The sequence below is a fragment of the Sus scrofa genome, chromosome 11 (genome assembly GCF_054392235.1).
Source record: "Sus scrofa isolate SSC_HxYL_T2T_F1_AM1 chromosome 11, Sscrofa_HxYL_maternal_Yorkshire_Landrace_v2.0, whole genome shotgun sequence".
In the NCBI taxonomy this organism is placed as follows: domain Eukaryota; kingdom Metazoa; phylum Chordata; class Mammalia; order Artiodactyla; family Suidae; genus Sus; species Sus scrofa.
In genome coordinates this window covers 19,191,717-19,210,429 of record NC_139393.1, presented here as the reverse complement: position 1 = coordinate 19,210,429, position 18,713 = coordinate 19,191,717, and the positions used below count along the sequence as shown (strand labels likewise).

The following is an 18,713-nucleotide window of genomic DNA, read 5'->3' as shown; positions in this document are numbered from 1 at the left end:
TTTTGGACTAAAGGAAGCTCTAAATAGGCAGACTAACCTAGACATAAACCTTTCTATTTTTTCCCCTAAAGCAAGGCTAGGATCTTCAGTGAACATTTATATAAAGTTATAAAGAGACTACTGTGACTTAATAATACAGTCTGATTTACATACCCTTGTACCTACCTGCAGAGATTGTCCCAGGAGAAATAAAAGGTATTTTCTTGTTCCTTTCTCTACATGGCAACATACTGAATGATTTTTAGTACCTGCCTAGATATAAAGGGATGGAATAATAATTCTTTCACAATTCTCAATTTCCTCTATCACAACATCTAACATTAGGCATAATTTCATTTCTCATAAAGACCCTTTTTATATTTACAAATATATTACTTTGCCCCTGACTGTGGTTATGGTATTATTTTAAGGCATATCCAAACTTGCTGCCATTAAACATAAAAGTCAGGCAACAACATAATAATGGTGGTGGGAAGATTTCCTTGCAGCGTGTATTAATTTCTCTAAGGCTCCAGAGGTTAAGTTACCCTCTTCGAGAGTCAGACTTTTAATATAGAACTCTGATCTCCAAATCTGTGCAGTAACATTATTAGAGGATGTTGATTCACTTTTATAGGATAAACTTTATAATCAAATTTTGTTTCCATTTTGTATGGATCAGCAGAATTCTCTTGTCTTTGACATCCTCTTCTGCTTTATTTTATCATAATCCTTCAACATTTTTTGGAAAATCCCTTTATCATTACAGTGAAAGATCATATTTCAATATTCTTACATTATTTTTAGTCTTAACATGTTGGAATTCCTCTTCCTCTTTACTCAGTCTCCCATGCTCTGGTGTTTGCCAGAACACAGAAAACATAATAACTAAAGTGCATGCTCTTTTCCTGGAAAGAGAATTTGCCCAGATCTCTTCGTGTTCGGAAGGACAACTCATTCTTGACATCCATTTGGAAAACTTAGACCCTCTCACTGCCTAGTGGGGCAGACAGGCAAGTAATCCACAGGGAAAACAGAGAAGGTAATAAATAGGTGCTGTGATGGAATTAGTTATGCCCAGATATATGTAGGCGGCCAGAGGAGACATATCTAACCCAACTTGGAATAGTTGTTGAGTACTTGCAGGAAAAGATGATGCTTAAAGAAGTAGAAGTTAGCTGGGAGGGGGAAAAAAGAAATATCTCAGAAGCAGAAGGAATAGGTTGTACAAAGGTGTAGCACAGAGAAATTAGAGGAGACTGAAAAGGTATGATTAAAGAAGTAGATTGGAGAACAGAATACATGGAGGAGTCTCTGAAAGTGAAACTAAAAGATGGAAACAGGCTGTGTTACAAATACGTTTTTATTTGCATGCTAAAGATTTCAGGTGTTATCCGAAAAGGAACGGGGGAGCCACTGAAGGATTGATTTTAAGCAGGGAAATAAAAACAACAAACAGTGATAAGGATAAGACCTTGGAGCTCACTGTGGAGGGTAAGAAGAGACAAGTATGATGTATAGATTTCACAATCAGTTGAGCATGAAGATAAAGCACAGTGTTTTTCACTATGCTAAAATAATATCGAAATATAGAAAGAAAAAAATTGGTGTGAGTAGGATGGAAATGATTAAACTTATTTCTGAGCATGTTAAGTTCAAAATACTTTTTGGTTTTATAGCTCTTTCTCATAAAAAGGCTTGGAATGTGTATTGGAGTTCTCCAGAGAGACAGAACCAATAGAATAGAGAGAGAGAGATGAATATGAGCTTTATTATAGAAAGTGGCTTATGGGTTCTGGAGGCCAAATCCCACAGTCTGTTGACTTCAAGCTGGAGAACCTGGAAAGCTGGTGTGATTCAGTTCGAATTCAAAAGCCTGAGAATCAGCAGGCTAATGTAGTCCTGATCTGAGTCTCAAAGTCCACAGACTAGGAATCCTGATATACAAGAGCAAGCGAAAACAGATGTCTCAGCTCAAGCAGAGAGAGCAGATTTACCCTCCTCTTCTTTTTTGTTCTATTCAGGTCTTCAGAGGTTTGGATGATGCCCACCCACCCTGGGCAGGGCCCTCTGCTTTACTCAGTTCACCAATTTAAATGCTTATCTCTTCTGGAAACACCCTCACAGACACACCCAGAAATGTTTTACCAGCTATCTGGGCATCTCTTAACCTAGTCAAGTTGACACATAAAATTAACCATCACAGAATAGAAATAGTGAAATTGTCAATATGTAATTTGAAGCCATGAGTTTGAATGTGTTCTTCAAGAAAAGTATGCAAAGTAATAAGAAAAAGAGATATAAGTTGGAGGTATGAGAGACATGTAACATTTAAGGGACTCATAAAAAAGAATTTATGAGACAACATATAGAGAAACAGGTCTCTTTTTTCTGTTCCTTTTAAGGCTAGAGCAGTATAATAGGTACTGTAGAATTGTTGATACGTATTAGAGAAGAAAGGCCAATAAGTTTGAGATGTTACAAAGAAAACAAAAGAAATTTGTTTGCTGTAGACCTTACCAGTGCCTTTAACATGCTGGTATTCATCATGAGTTTTTAAAAAAGTGTTTGTTGTTTGCATCATGTTTTTGCACATAGAATCCTTTTTTAGAAACATCTTAGGAAGCCAGATTTTAGAAAGCCCATTTCCAAAAACACTGTCCTTGAGCAAACTCTTGAGTTTTAGCTTTCAGCCTCTTAACATTTTGATACTCATCCCCATTTTGATACTCAGCCACCGTAACATATCCTCTTAGCATCCAAGAATATGTATATATTATAATCTTGAGAAAGGAGCAGAGAGTATAAGAATAATGCAAAGGAAGGTAAAAGACAATAAAATAGGAGAAATATTTGCAGCTTATCAAAAAGAGCCAACTTTTTAAATGTATGAAGAGTCTTTGCAAATGTAGTAGCAAAATAGGCAAAGGCTAGGAACAGACATATCACCAAAAAGGAAAAATAAAGGGCCCTTAAATGTTAATATGAATATTCAACCTTATTCATAAGAAAATGCAAACTGAACTACATTAAGACACTATTTTCACCTTTCAGATTGGCAAATATCAAAAAATTTGATAACTGCTGGTGAGGGTATATTGATGAAAATTTATATTAGTACAAATGCTGAGATTTGGTAATTTCAGAAGTATAAATTCTCTTTGATAGAGCAGTTTCACTTATAGTAATTTATCCTGCATACATATTGACATACTATGAAATGATGTTTGTACAAAGAGGTTCATGCAGCATTTTTTTATAATAGCAAAAGGTTGAAAATAACTTGAGTATTCGTCAACAAAGGAACGATTAAATAAATTATTGTACATTGTTACATTGGAGTACCATTCAGCCATTAAGAGATTGAAGCAGGAGGAGTTCCCCTCGTGGTGCAGTGGAGACCAATCTGACTAGGAACCATGAGGTTGTGAGTTCGATACCTGGCCTAGCTCAGTGGGTTAAGGTTCCGGCATTGCCGTGAGTGTGGTGTAGGTCACAGATGCTGCTCGCATCCCGAGTTGCTGTGACTCTGGCGTAGGCCTGCAGCTACAGCTCCAATTATACCCCTAGCCTGGGAATCTCCATATGCCGTGGGTGCAGCCCTGGAAAAGACAAAAAAGAAATAAAGTAACTTAAAAAAAAGAGAGAGAGATTGAAGCAGGAGTTCCTACTGTGGTGCAGTGGGATCGGCGCTATCTCTGAAGTGCCAGGATGCAGGTTCCTTGGATCTGATTCCTGGCCTAGGAACTCCATATTGCCACAATGGGGCGGCCAAAAAAAGGAGAAAAAAAAAAAAAAAAAAGAGCGACAGAGAGATTGAAGCAGCCTTTGCATGCGCCAATATGGAAAGACCTCTAAGCTATTATACTATTAAGGTGTGTAGATAGTATACTATCATTTGTATTTGTGAAAGAATATACACAAAATTGCTTTTGCATGCATAGAATACCTCTGAAAAGAGTTATAAGAAATGAAGGGGAGGGAGTGGGATGGATTGGGAGCTTGGGGTTAATAGATGCAAACTATTGCCTTTGGAATGGATTAACAATGAGATCCTTCTTTGTAGCACTGGGAACTATATCTGGTCACTTATGATGGAGCATGATAATGTGAGAAAATAGAATGTGTACATGTATGTATATCTGGACCACTATGCTGTACAGCAGAAAAAAAAATGTATTGGGGAAATAACAAAAAAAAAAAAAAAGAAGTGAAGAATGGTTGCTTTGAGGAGATGAAATTATAGCTGGGGACAGGGTTGAAAATGAAAGCCTTGAACCTGCCATCTAATTAATTCCAGAATGAATCATATCCACAAGCCAAAAGCCTGGGGAAAGCCGTGTCTCCTACCTTCTTGTGCTTAATCTCATCGTAAATGATCTACCTAAGTAAGACTCTGCTTTCCAGTCTTGCAGTATTTGGACCATTGAAGAGGATGTGAGGGAGAAAAGGCCTCTGTTCCTATCTTTGACTTTGTGGAGTTTTTCTGTAACTCTTCAAAGCCTTTAGCAGTGAGTTTTTAACATTCTTTTTTCCATTTAAGACTGTGTTAGCTGATAAGGGCTTACTCTGAGATGGTTGACATGAAAGGAGTAGGGTCAAATAGAAGCGAATAGCAGATGATCAAAATATATAAATCATGAGAGAGAAAAATAAGACCCTTACAGTTCAGTCTTCTCCTGTTGAGACTTGATGTGCAGTTTAAAAGTATAGAAATATTTTCAGCTGTGAAATAACATTTGGTTACTTGAATGGAAAAATCTAGATTTAAAGATTGCCCCTCAAAAGAACTATGAAGACAACTGTCTCCATAATTTTTATGTTTTCCAGATATTTCTTACAGATAATTAACTGTTTAAAATTTTAAAAGATACCACCACTAGGATGAGGGAGAACCCCTGCTTTTCCTCCCCCCTCCCCACGTTCTCCTAAGAAACACTGTTTGAGGACATAACATGAAAGCAGGTGCTTGAGAACATGGGAAAGGCATGTTTCATGTTAGTCTGATTATGTCAGAATAAGTAGAATGAAACCGCTCCTTTCAGCTTTCCAGTTCTAGGAAGTGATAGTCTTTGAGGAAAACATAATAAACTAGAAAGAAGAGTAGTGCTTTAAGTGTAAAGACCCAGTTTCTTTCCAGAAGAACCTATAGCAGAGTGTAAACCTTCTGTGGCAAGCTTCCAAGGAGGGGTTCTGTTCCTGTTACGGGAGAGGAAGTCTCTAATTCCAGGTAGGTACATGTAATCCAAAGAGAAGATATTTTTAAACCTTATAAAATGATTGCTTGTAATAAGCCATCCTTTCCAATCTATTTGTAACCATAAAAAATGGATATTTTGATGTCAGTAAAACTAAAAACAGTAAAAGCCCAAGGAAGTGGGTGACAGTGGAAAGAAGACTCAGAGGCAGTGAATTGTGAGGCCACAGTGTAGTGCTCCAAATCTAAATTCGAATGCGATCTTTTGTCAAGCACAACGTGTTTATTTTGCTTAAATGGCAGTAGCATCTTCTTCAAAAGATTTGTCTAGGAGTCCCCATCAAGGCTCAGTGGAAACAATTCTGACTAGATCCATGAGACTGGTTCCATCCCTGGCCTCCCTCAGTGGGTTAAGGATCCAGCCTTGGCGTGAGCTGTGGTGTAGGTCAAAGACGCGGCTCAGATCTCATGTTGCTGTGGCTGTGATGTAGACTGGTGGTTGCAGCTCAGCCCCTAGCCTGGGAATCTCCATATGCCACAGGTGCAGCCCTAAAAAAGACAAAAAAAAAAAAAAAAGATTTCTCTAAAGATCTTGGGTTACAGAGGCCATTTTAAAGATAATTCATGTAGTTGGTGGAGCCTTAAGATATATTTTAAAAGATCCAGACCTTAAACCACAGAAGCTGTAAGAAACTTAAAATATAGAGTCTGTATGTAGGAAATCTATAATTAAAGTAAAAGAAGGCTTAGCTATTGTATAAAAAGAACCTAACACAACCTTTTTCAACATCAGTAGTACTGATTTAATATATTAGTTGGTTCATGTTGGATGACTGGTCTGCCCTGTCGTGTGGCCACCTTTTTTCAGCCCATGTTTGATCCTGACAGGATTTGCGTCATTGAACCATATCACTGCCGGAGTGATGTCAGTGTGTGGGTGTACAGTTATTGAGACATAGTTAACCTAATGTGCTGCGGTAAATCCCAAGCACTATTTCCTACTAGAATAACAAGGAATGATTCATCATTGTTCACATTAGACTGATACTAAAAATAGTTCACAACCTGCTGCATCCATGCACATTAATACACGAGCCTTTGTAGCTTTCTAAACAAGAGCACTAAAAATAACAAGAAAAACTCTTGTTTAGAAGCAAGTGCTTGGTGAACACATCTCCTACTTAAATTTTCTATCTATATACAGTCTGATTTAGTGCTAAAGGTAGATTCTAACCATGTTAGTCATTCTTCAACCTTTTTCTGTTTAGTGTGCTTATCAGTGATATATCTAAATGCTCAGCAAATCTAATTATAGAAATTTTGTTGTATACAGATAAATGAAATAACCCATCATTCTGAAAATACTTAAGCCCCCTTTTTAAACTATTTTATCTAGCCTTAAAAATGAACAATTTTCAAGGGAAAGAAAGGCCTCTAAAGCAGTGAATAATAATTATCTTCATCTTTTTCTTCTGTAAGCCCCTGCCTCATTCTGTTCCCAAATTTTGATCACCGTCTCCTTAAATTCCCAGACTCAAGACCTGTGCTAATTGCCAACTTCCTGTGAATAAATGTTGCCAGAAGTTTTGTAGCCTTAACAAATAAGCATCTCTTATTAATAGGGTGACCTTATGTCCCATTTTGTCTAGGACAGCCCAGTTTATTCCTCTCATCTTAATACCTAACCAGTGGAACATTTGTCCCAGCCTTTTTCTTTTTCCTTCATTTTTGGCCTCACTGTGGCATATAGAGCTCTCAGGCCAGGGATCAGATCCGAGCCACAGTGGCAACCCAAGCTGCACCAACGTTGGACTAAACCTATGGATCAAACCTGCATCCCAGTGCTCCCAAGACACCATCTATCCCACTGCGTTACAGTGGGAGCTCCCCAGACTTTTCATTTTTTAGCAGAACATGATTAGTAGTTCCATTAAAATAACCTCTCATGTGATTATCAACCATCATTTTGTATTTCCAGTTTCTGCCATGATCTCCTCCAAGCAAGCAGTTTGTCCTTCTCTTGTTTTTACTTTAACCTGTGATTGAACTTAAAGAAAACCATAATAACCGTTTCTCTTTCCCTGACCCTTGTCGAAAGCAAGTCAAGGAAGGGTTAAGGCACTTAGTAGTAGAGCAAAGTACTCTTTTTAGATGAGGAGAACCAGGGACTGCTGACTCCTTCCAGTCTCCTGGTGGTGGTGACTGGGAAGAAGGATGTGATGCTGATGCCTCCAGTGGCCACTTAGTGTCACCAAGCCACAGGGTGGCGGGATCATTGGGAAGCATATAGGTTAGATGAATCTGAAAGAATATACAAAAAATAAAATCTAAATATCCCTGTCTCAGACTATATAAAAAATAGTCTGAATGGTTTTGTCATTTATTGTTAAGCCCACAACTTTTTTATTGACAGTCTTTCTTTATTTTCCAATAAACCCTTTCAGCAAAAATGATCTTTTAAAAAACCCTAAATTTGATGAAATGTTCAAAAACATAAATAGAAAGAATTCTGAATTCTGTTTATGAACTTTCTAAGAATGAATTTTGTTTGTAAAAATATTTAAAGATATTATAGTTCAGTGAAGATACTTGGACTGAAATATTTATACATTTCAATAAGAAAAAAAATAGTTCCCATTGTGGCTCAGCAGGTTACAAATCCACCTAGTATTCATGAGGATGCTATTTCGATCCCTGGCCTCACTCAGTGGATTAAGGATCCAGTGTTGCCATGAGCTATGGTGTAGGTCACAGATGGGGCTCAGAGCCTGTGTGGTTGTGGAATGGACTGGCACCTGCAGCTCTAATTTGACCCCTAGCCTGGGAACTTCCATGTGCCACAGGTGCAGCCCTAAAAAAAGCAAAGGAAAAAAAATGGAACTGAGACTGTCCTCTTCTTAGTAGAAATCTGCCCCCAGCTTACCAAACAGCACCTTAGGATCATAGTATTTTTAATGTAAACATTATAGTCTTAAATTAGATATTATAGAAAAGAGTGAATTGAAAGTTATCAATAGTAATTTTTAGTTAAATACCAGTGATAATGGAATTAAGAGACTGATAAAGCTAACAAATTGATGAAAATATATGGATATATACTAAAAATAACTGTTCTTCTTTTACTACCCTGAAATATTCAGGTATTCAATTTAAAGAAATGCATAAAATGCTATTTAGTGTTCTCGCATATGTTTTATTATGTAAAAAAATTCTGTCTTTAATAGTTTTCATAGAATTCCCTTTTATGTTCCTCAATATAATAAAGCAGTTTTTCAGCCAATAAAGAAGAATTCCAAGTTACATGTTCCTACTGATTTTTTAAGTTACCTCTTTCACTTTCAGAAGTGCCTTCGATTGGATGATGATAACATGATTACCCTGCCTCTGCTCTGTTTTCTCCCTCTCCCATCACCAGAGCCAGTCAGCCTTGAGGATAAATTCCTTTCTCCCTTACTACTAAGAGTTATCTCAAATCCTTGTTCATAGATTTGGGGAAGTTTCACCAGTCTGGGAAATGCAGAAAAAAGGATGACGCAGTCATTATTCATTAAGCTAAATTTATTTAGACTTTTTTAAATTCTGAAGTTAAATCCCTTCTATTGTTTTGAGTGGTTTTTTTCTTTATGAAATTATGTGGTAACATAGGATAGATTTTCTTCCATCTGTCCTTCATCTCGCCCTTCTTTCCTTTTAATATCATTACTTGGTTGCATTAAAAAGTTGGTTACCTTGATAGGTCCCCAGAATTTGTTTTGAAATTTCATTGGCACATAAATCCAAGTACTTGGAAAATTACTATCTTAGAACACAGAAGTCTGAATTTCCCCAGCTAGCATCTAGGCTTCTGACTTCCAATCCCCCTCATATCCCAGTCAATCTGAAATGTCTGGTCTTAGGATGATCCTCACATTTGCTTCCCATTGGCATGCATTGTTTAGAGTAAAACTTTTGTTAAATTGATACCTTAGTTTAATATAAGAAAAGAGGGAAATTTTAAGAAAAGAAAGTGCTACTATGTGGCCAGATCTACAAGGTGACTATGGCTCCTGAAAGGCAGAAGGGGAAAAATACAGGCAAGCAAATAAGAGAGACTTAATATAAAGAAGGTTTGATTTGTACCGAAGAATAAAGTTACAGGTTCTTGTCCTTTATTCCCCTTATCTTCCCCAGATTATTTACGTATATCATTGTCAGCCTCTCACCTGTAGTAGACCCCGATCCATAGAATACTTGATTAATTGCAGACTGCATTAACCTTTCCTTGGCCCCTTGACTCTATGGACATGCATCAGTTATGGTCTAAGCTGCAGGAGCATAACACACGTTCTCTAGATGCTTATTCAGAACTATACCTTAATCAGAGTCACTGTCATGGTCAGAGTAAGTCTTTTGGAGGATTAATTATGTATTTTTAGAGGAGTAGAAGAAGGACATATTTCACCCCACTCTTAAATTTACATCTTATGTGATTTGAAACCACTTTTTGCTGAGGTGAGTCTGCATCTTAAATTTCCTGGCATGCAAATGACCAAGACTTATTACAGTCTAAGAGCAGCCTTAATAAATGTCTGATCTTATTTATTTGTTGCCAGAAAGAATTTTATAAAATCAAAGTCAACTCTTCCAACTTTTAATTTGCCTCATAGCTAATAATCTCTTTCTGCTGATCAACTGATTTAGCTGTCTTGCTGTCTTAGCTGTTCATTTGGTAACTAGTAATTTTTTTTTCTTTTTCTTTTTCTTTTTCTTTTTTTTTTTTTTTTTTTTTTTGTCTTTTTGGGGCCACACCGATGGCATATGGAGGTTCCCAGGCTAGGGGTCTAATCTGAGCTGTAGCTGCTGGCCTATGCCAGAGCCACAGTAACTCAGGATCCGAGCCGAGTTGTGACCTGCACCACAGCTCACGGCAATGCCAGATCCTTAACCCGCTGAGCAAGGCCAGGGATCGAACCCACAACCTCATGGTTCCTAGTCAGACTCGTTAACCACTGCCCACAACGGGAACTCCAGGAACTAGTAATTTTTTGAAGATACATTGCCCTCAAGTTAAACATTTATTGACGCTTTATTAAATTTCATATATGACAAACAGCATTATCTTATATACCGGCTTTGGCTTTTTTCAGGCCAAATCATTAGGCCATGCTCTATAGCAGTTTGAGACGTACTTAATCTGCAGCAAATGAAGACTAGCTTGACAGTGTTGTCCTTGATATCTTAATCACATTTCAGCTGTACAAACCAGGGTTTATGGCTCAACTAGAAAGGGCATAATACTAGCCTCCTTATTTATGTTATTTTTTTCTATCTTAATTTTACCTATATTAATTTTCCCTTTTCTTGAGTTTGTCATCTGTTCTGAGGTCTTTCTGTTTGGTTGGTTGGTTGATTGGTTTTTTTAGGTTGGTTTTTTGTTTGTTTGTTTTTAGCTTTTTGGTGCTATTATAATCTTTTAAATCTCCTTAAATTATTTTTTGAAACAGATTTGGCTATTAGGTAACTCACAGTTTTCCATATAATATCCATCTTTCTTTTGGGCAATTTCAGTGAGATACGTTTAGTTAACAAAACTTTGCCTAGTTACCATTATGTGTAACTAACAGATATTTGGGGTGTATTGTGTGATATCTTCCATCCAGATGTTCAATGTTTATTATATCCAAAACAACAGAGGCCACATAATGTCATGGTGAAAAGCATGGATTTCAGAACTAGACCACCTAATTCTCTTGATGGCTTTACCAGCTGTGAGATTTTGCAAGTTACTTAACCTCTTTGTATCTTAGTTTCCTCACTTATGAAATAGAAATAATATTTTACTTTATAGGGATATTATACAGATTAATGAGTTAATATCTATAAAGCAGTTGAACCAATATTTCAGTGATGCTAATAGTTAATGCATTAAAATGTTATCAAGAAACCCATACAATTGCTATGATGTTTCATGCTTCTGATTTAAGAGGGCCCTCTGCAAAAATATTTGAGACAGTGTTGTGAAAATAAAAAGCAGAAACATTTTATGTTTGTTAAAGTTGCCATATAATCAGGTACAAAAGGGAAAATGGTTTGCTCATCATTGCACAATGCATTCCTGTAATTGTGATGTTCTCCGTGTACCTTTTATTTCTATTGGAAAATCGATGCACATTTTTTTTTTTTGTCTTTTTAGGGCCACACCTGTGGCACATGGAGGTTCCTAGGCTAGGGGTCAAATCAGAGCTGTAGCTGCAAGATCCAAGCCGTGTCTGCAACCTACACCACACCTCATGGCAACGCCAGATCCTTAACCTACTGAGCAAGGCCAGGGATCAAACTTGCATCCTCGTGGATGCTAGTCAGATTCGTTTCCACTGAGCCACAATAGGAACTCCAACTGATGCATTCTTTTTTTTTGGGGGGGTGGGGGGTCTTTTTGCCTTTTCTAGGGCCTCTCCTGCAGCATATGGAGGTTCCCAGGCTAGGGGTCTAATCGGAGCTGTAGCTGCTGGCCTACACCAGGGCCAGCATCTACAACCTACACCACAGCTCCCGGCAACGCTGGATCCTTAACCCACTGAGCAAGGCCAGGGATCGAACCCACAACCTCATGGTTCCTAGTCAGATTCGTTAACTACTGAACCACGATGGGAACTCCTGATGCATTCTTGAATTAACAAGGTCTTTAGGAAACATAAAGTATATTTAGTTTATTTTTTTCTTATTAAATGGAAAGGTTCTTGAAAGTATGGACCCTGTCATTAATTCTGGGTGTTAGAGAACATTATAGGTTATTAACCACGGATAAATTCCTGAAGAATTCCTGAGCAGTGCTGATGGCAGAATTTTAAAACATGCAAGTCTTTGTACCGTTCATTTATACAGTTCAGGTCTATGGAGATTTTTCGTGAAGGAGAAGTAAAAGACGTGAATGGGGAAGGAAGTCAGGTCATGTAAGCAATTTTGGATCAGGAGAAAAGGTAGATCATTATGAGGGAGACCAAATGTTGTAAAAGAAAGAGAACTGGAGAGATGAAAGATAGATATGGTGCCATAGACCAAAACATGAAAGTTTAAGATTTCAAAGATGAGATAGTGGAACTTAAGTGATAAGTTCCAAGATATGTCTTTGAACATGTGTTACTAGAAACAGTGAAAGAGGAGAGTTCAAGAAAGGCTGAGGTTGAGGGTTTTTAGACATAAAAGTTATCATGCTGAAAGGCAAGAGCTGGGATACAGGAAAAACACTGAACATGGCACCGAAGTTCTCAATAAATGGCTGAGCATGACAGCATTGAGAAGGGGTAGAGAGTGATATACTCCTATGGCATGATCTCAAGGAAGAACAAACTTAAGCATGAAACAGGAACAGCAGTAGTAATGGGAACAGCCTTAGGATGTCTGGAAACTGCCTCAGGAGAGAATGTAAAGCCTCTGTTCCCAGTGTGTGCTGGAAAAACTGTGCTGGAGAAGAGCTGGGTTGCGTTTAAAGAAAGCACGTGAATAGGTATTCTGTAAAAAGGTTAAGGATCTAGGGGAATTTATAACAGAAAAAGTTCTAGTGAACACAATGGAAAGAATTGAGATAATTAGTTAAATAGTCAAGAAATGGACACACAGCTGTGTGAGAAGGTGAGCCAAAATGAGGAAGGGGGTGGATTGCAGGGGCTTGCTTTTTGTTTAGGGGCTGAAGGTCGGAGGTATGATTGAATTTACTGTGAGGCTAAGTCCAACATTTATGAGGAGATTCTTGCGAGACTAGGAGACTCTTTGCTGTTAAGCCAGGCTCTTTAGGGCATCCTTGCCTTTTAGTCGGAACTTAGAAGGTAGCAGTTACCCTTTCCACTTAAAAGAATGATCCTTCAGTGTCTCACCTTTTCTGGAGTGTCCAGCATGTATTCGTTGAAAGCTATTGCTCTAGGATAACTCTTGCCAGTTCTCTTCCACCTTTTTGGAAGACTGGGTCTTTGAACATGGTTTACATATTTTAAAAATATTCTCTTCTTGTTAGATAATCCTGGCTTTGCCACATTGCCCTTGGCAAGTCATGTATTTGGATTCTGCTTCAGTTTCCTTACCTATAAATAATACCTACTTCAGTTATTGTAAAGATTAGAAGAGTTAACATATGTTAAGACACTAATTGGTGGCCTGTACATACTCTGCACTATGTAATTACTACTTTTGAAAACATATAGTGTTCACTTATAACAATAACTATCATTTATTGAGTGGTGCCAACCAGTGTACTCAGTATTTTAAATTTATTCTAATTTGATTCTCACAACAATGCTGTGAGGTTGGCTAATTTAACCTTTTTACAGAAGGAAACAGACTCAGAAGAGCAGTATATTGCCTTGCTAATAACTATTGAAACTTACTAAAACTAACATCTTTTGATAACCAAAATCCATTTTACTTCCACTGTGCAACTTGTACAAATCAGTCATTATCATTACCTGTATATTTGTATTAGGTATTAATAAATTTCCTTAACTACACCATAAAGTAATGAAAAGGCCCTGCCCCCAAAGTTCTTAGAGTCTTATTCCCTCTCTCGTAACGGAACACCTTTAGTCTCCTTCCTGGTTTCTATACATGCTTGAGTATAGTGCTTTAAGCCCCAGTCATGAGCTATCTTTTCAGATTTCATAGATATGCATGAGAATGCCATCCACCAAGTATGTGTATTAATGTCTAGGTTAAATCTTAAAAAAAAAAAATTAGAAATAGGGAAAGTAAAACCAGCAATAAAAGTAGTAGTAGCCTTTATTAGCTTGAGAGGTTAAATGCCAGCCTGAAATAGAAATCCTGTTTGAGGAACACATTGACCAAGCCTATATTCCACAGACAATTCTGTTCTGTCTGTGGGCATTCCCTAAAGGTTGAGGATGGAAAGTGGATCAAGGTACACAAGGACATTTCAAAGTGACTCTTGTAGATAAGTGTTATATCTATCGTAAACTTTATAAATAAAAAGCAGTCGACTGGGTAATAAAATTTAAATTAGTAAATAGTGCCTGTGATGTTATCAGAGGAAAGGGAAAACAATTGTTTTACATCAGATGCATATTTCTCTATGTATAGTTTGATGAGCTTTTGAGTTGGTTCATAAGGAAGTCTGAAAAATGGTCAAATTGAAGGCAAAATCAGTAGAAATCATTTATCTGAAACACTGCCAGCAGGAACGTCTTTTTCTCCCCCCTTTCCGAGGCTCACTGCAGGTCACGTGATGTGTGTCACGTGACTCGGTCAAAGGAGCTTTTCCTCTCAGCTTTGCAAAAAAAAAAAAAAAATCCGGAGCCGCCGTTCTCCAATTAAAGCTGTTAACGTGTACTAGGCTGTTTCCTTGTTGGATCTTCTTGTTCTCTGCTGCTACCGTAAAAACAAAATGAGTGGTAAGATTTACCGACTGATTTTGAACATTTTGCTTTTATTTTAAAACATAGAAAGTATTGCTAATCTAAAGTCATGCTTTGTGTTTTCTCAGTAGATGCCAGGTCTATCGCTGTAAACATATTTTAAATGGTCGCCATGTAGTTATAGAAAAAAGCTTAGACTGTATATAGAGTTGAGCTGATTTTATATTCCTCAGAATATTCCTTTCCAGTGCCTTTACTTTATTAGGCTTTTCTTTCTATAACTAAAATCTGAAAATTGGCGTCCGATTATTTGGAAGCCATTGTGAAAGCTTGCTTATAAAAAAGAGAATATGTGGCACGTCAGCAGCCCGTTGCATTTTAAGAATTTTAAACTCAGACAAATTTCTAGTTTCATTTAAAAAAGAAAACCCCAAATGTGAATGTACGCTAATAAAAAACAGAGTTTAAATTATACTAGATGAAATACTGTCTTTTATATTAAGTCATTGATGACACTTTTTAAGAAATTGAGGTGAGTGGCTTCTCAAATGTCTTTAGATAACTGCTGAATAGAATTGTTTACTCGTCTGCAAGATTTTGGAAAAGGAAATATGCTTTTAAAAATCAGCAGCTGTGTACATAGATTTTGCTCAAATCATGCAGATTATTAAGGAGCTATTAGATGTATGTATCTACAGTTATTTAGATAAAGCTACTGTCTTGCCAGATGTGCATTTAATGGTACAATCTGTAACAGATTTAGCTTCTTCATCAGAGTAAAATCCCCCTCATTGCCTTAAATTAGGGTTTGTAGTTAAATCATTTAGGACTTCCTAAATTAAAAGTATTGTTAGAACTAAGGAGGTAAGTGAACATTTACATCATTAAGTATACAGGGTTTTAGAGTTTTGATACTCCAGACAGGAATAGCAACAGAAAGGTTGCTGTAAATATTGTAGTTCTAAACGTGAATACTTGTATTTATGTTTATACAGTAGAAATTTTATGTGTCCAGTATTGAATGTTACTTCACATCAGTATTTTAGATATTAAATAATGATATACATACACTGTTTGTTTTTTAATCTAACCTTGTACCGTTTCTGCCTCAGGGTAAAAAAATTCACTTGCTAGAGTGAAATGATTACTTCATAGGGATATGAGTTAATCATTATTCCTGGACTGCAACTAGTAATGGATTTACTGCTGGTATATTTAGAGTTTGTTGTATTCTCTCTTCAGTATCACACTTAAATATAATTAACAGATAAAGTAGAATTTTGTACTACTAAATTTATAAACGATTTTAGTAGCTTTCAAAGTATAATATGGTTTGAATCATAACTACACAGTATTTATATATTCATATTCTTAGTAAAAGAAGGGCAACCCAAAGCAATCATATCATTTTAAAAGTTTAAATAAATGTAATCAGCAAAAACTTATTTTTTACTCTGATGGCTAAAAAACAAAAAGAAAAAAAAAGCTTATTCTGATGACTTGAAATAAGGATTAAATTTGACAATATGTGCAAGGAGCCACAATCTATGTACAAGCTCAACAAAATAATTGCCTTTATTAAGATTACAAATATGACTTTCAGTGAATTCTCTTTCTGGTTCTCAGCTAAATTTCCCATGTTCGGAATAATATCTAAGCCAGCTCTCAAAATTCAGAAAGCTGAAAAAAAAAAAAAAAAAAAAAAGTGGAGTTCCCGTCATGGCGCAGTGGTTAACGAATCCGACTAGGAACCATGAGGTTGCGGGTTCGGTCCCTGCCCTTGCTCAGTGGGTTAAGGATCCGGTGTTGCCGTGAGCTGTGGTGCAGGTTGCAGACGCAGCTCAGATCACGCGTTGCTGTGGCTCTGGCGTAGGCTGGTGGCTACAGCTCCGATTCGACCCCTAGCCTGGGAATCTCCATATGCCGCGGGAGCGGCCCAAGAAATAGCAAAAAGACCAAAAAAAAAAAAAAAAAAAAATTCAGAAAGCTGCTTTACTATAGTTTTATATAAAATAGCTAATAGAAGTAAACCAGCATTAGTTTAAAGCTATTGTCATGGGAGTTCCCACTGTGGCTAAGCAGGTTACAAACCTGACTAGTATCCATAAGGATATAGTTTGATCCCTGGCCGTGCTCAGTGGGTTAAGGATCTTGTGCTGCCAGGAGCTATGGTATAGGTCGCACGTGCATCTTGGATCCCATGTTGTTGTGGCTGTGGTGTAGGCTGGCAGCTGCAGCTCCAATTCGACCCCTAGCCTGGGAATTTCCATATACCACAGGTCTGGTCTTTAAAAAAAAAAAAAAAAAAAAAAAAAAAAATTTGAAAAAAACCATTGTCATTTTCTTTTGAGTCCAGCATATGGAAGTTAAAAGATGAGTTTTGGGTGAAACCTTTATTGCCTAGAGGCATAAAGCACCTCATAAGTTTTATTTTAATAAATTTACTGGTAATGTTGGCTTAGATATAGGAAACTTCCTTTCTCTGTTGGTTTTCAAGGAATGAAGATAAAGAAGGCCTTAATTTTTCCTAGAAGCATAGAGCATAGTTCTTAAAGTTCAAATTATATCAGTCTCCAAAAATGCATAGTATTTTAATGTTTACTAAATACATAATAGAGAGATATCCTTAGAAATGAAACTATCTGGGTTTGTTTTTTGTTTGTTTTTGCTTTTTAGGGCCACATTCATGATATATGGAGGTTCCCAGGCTAGAGGTCGAATCGGAGCTGCAGCTGTCGGCCTACACCACAGCCACAGCAATGTGGGATCCAAGCCACGTCTGTGACCTATACCACAGCCCACGGCAGTGCTGGATCCATAACCCACTGAGCAAGGCCAGGGATCAAACCCACAACCTCATGGTTCCTAGTCGGATTTCCTTCCGCTGAGCCACAATGGGAACTCCAAAACTTTCTAGGTTTGAGTCTAGTTCTACCACTTGGGGTGTATTAACCTCTCTGCCTCAATTTCCACATCTGGAAAATGGGAGTAATAATCTTAACATTGACCTAATAGAATGAGTATGGAGAGAAAAAAGTACATAAAAGCCTTGGTACATAGTAAGTTAGTATTAGCTGTTTTAAGACAATATTCTGAACAACTTCATGTATTAGGTGGGCTTGTTTTGAGTGGGAAAAGTATTGTTGAAAAGTTACTTTTGTTATGTTCACATAGAGTATAATTGGGCAGTCTGCCCATATGCACATCTCTCCCTACTTTCACTTAACCACTTGAGTTTTTTCCTTACTTTCTTCCTTCCCCATCTGCCTCTTCTTTTCTCTTCTCCTCCCCCTAGTCTTCCACCCCTTTTCCTCACTCCCCTCCCTGCTTTCTTTCCCCTTCCAGCCTTCTTCACTCTCCTCCTGTCTTCTCTCATCCTCCCCTTTTTCTTATTACCTCCCCTCTTGCCTTCATCCTCTCTTCCTTCTCTCCCTCTCCTCTCCTCCCCCTTCTCTCCTCCCCCTTTCCTCACCAATGTTTAGTATTTCCCCTCCTGTACCTTCCTTTTTCTTTCCTTCCCTACCTCTCACCTTCCTTCCCCTACATTCACCACTGCTTTGTTGTTTGGTCCTCACCCTCCTCCTTCCCTAGAAAGAGGAAAGTGGCTATAATCTGGATTTGCTGTAACCACCCTGCTTTTCATGCTGTTTTTCTGAAGTATGTATGTTACCCATGAAATATGTTTCTGTTCTGTCCTATGACTTAGATTTTCCTCCTTGGTTTCTTTTTTGACTGGGATCCATTGTATGTACTCTGCAGGCTGAAATCTGCATATAAAAGGAATTCTTCCTCCATTACTTTCTTCATCAGATTCTTGAGTACCTTTATTTCTCTAGAAATGAGTAAAACTCTCTAAGGAGGTTTTATTTCAAGTTGTTAAAAACTGGTGGGTAAAGGGATAATGCAGTCTAAAGTTAGAGTGGTAAAAAAGAACCTGAAGGTAAGGTACTCTTTTAAAGTTATATAAAGCAAGTAAGATTTTTTAGTTCCTGGAAAGAATAAAACACACTTTCCAAAGTGCCTGATTAAGAGAAGGTAAACAAGAGATCATATTTTTTTAAGTTGTTTGGAAAGAATATCACTATAAAAATGAAATGTAGAATAAGACAAACAGGTGGGGGTTTTTAAAGAAATTTTCATTATAAGAAACAAAAACAACTTCCTTTGGGTAAATATACATGCATATAGCATTTCTT

At 37.3% G+C, this 18,713-nt stretch overlaps 2 protein-coding genes across 18 annotated transcripts in view; one reads left to right on the top strand and one right to left on the bottom strand.

Moving 5' to 3' along the window:
* The window catches only part of CAB39L (calcium binding protein 39 like), a 722,245-nt gene that overhangs the window by 370,037 nt on the left and 333,495 nt on the right, over positions 1-18,713 (bottom strand). The gene's annotated exons all lie outside the window — the stretch shown is intronic.
* Positions 1-18,713, top strand: part of FNDC3A (fibronectin type III domain containing 3A) — a 193,726-nt gene that overhangs the window by 110,180 nt on the left and 64,833 nt on the right. For 4 of the 16 annotated variants that reach the window (XR_014819348.1, XR_014819350.1, XR_014819349.1 and 1 more), the window contains exon 1: positions 14,446-14,553. The exons of the other annotated variants lie outside the window; for them this stretch is intronic. Coding sequence is in view for 1 of the 4 variants with exons in the window: in XM_021065330.2 (XP_020920989.1) it covers positions 14,547-14,553 (7 nt within the window). In the remaining 3 variants the exon portion in view is untranslated. Of the gene's footprint in view, positions 1-14,445; positions 14,554-18,713 lie in introns of those variants that run through there. 16 annotated transcript variants of the gene reach the window in all.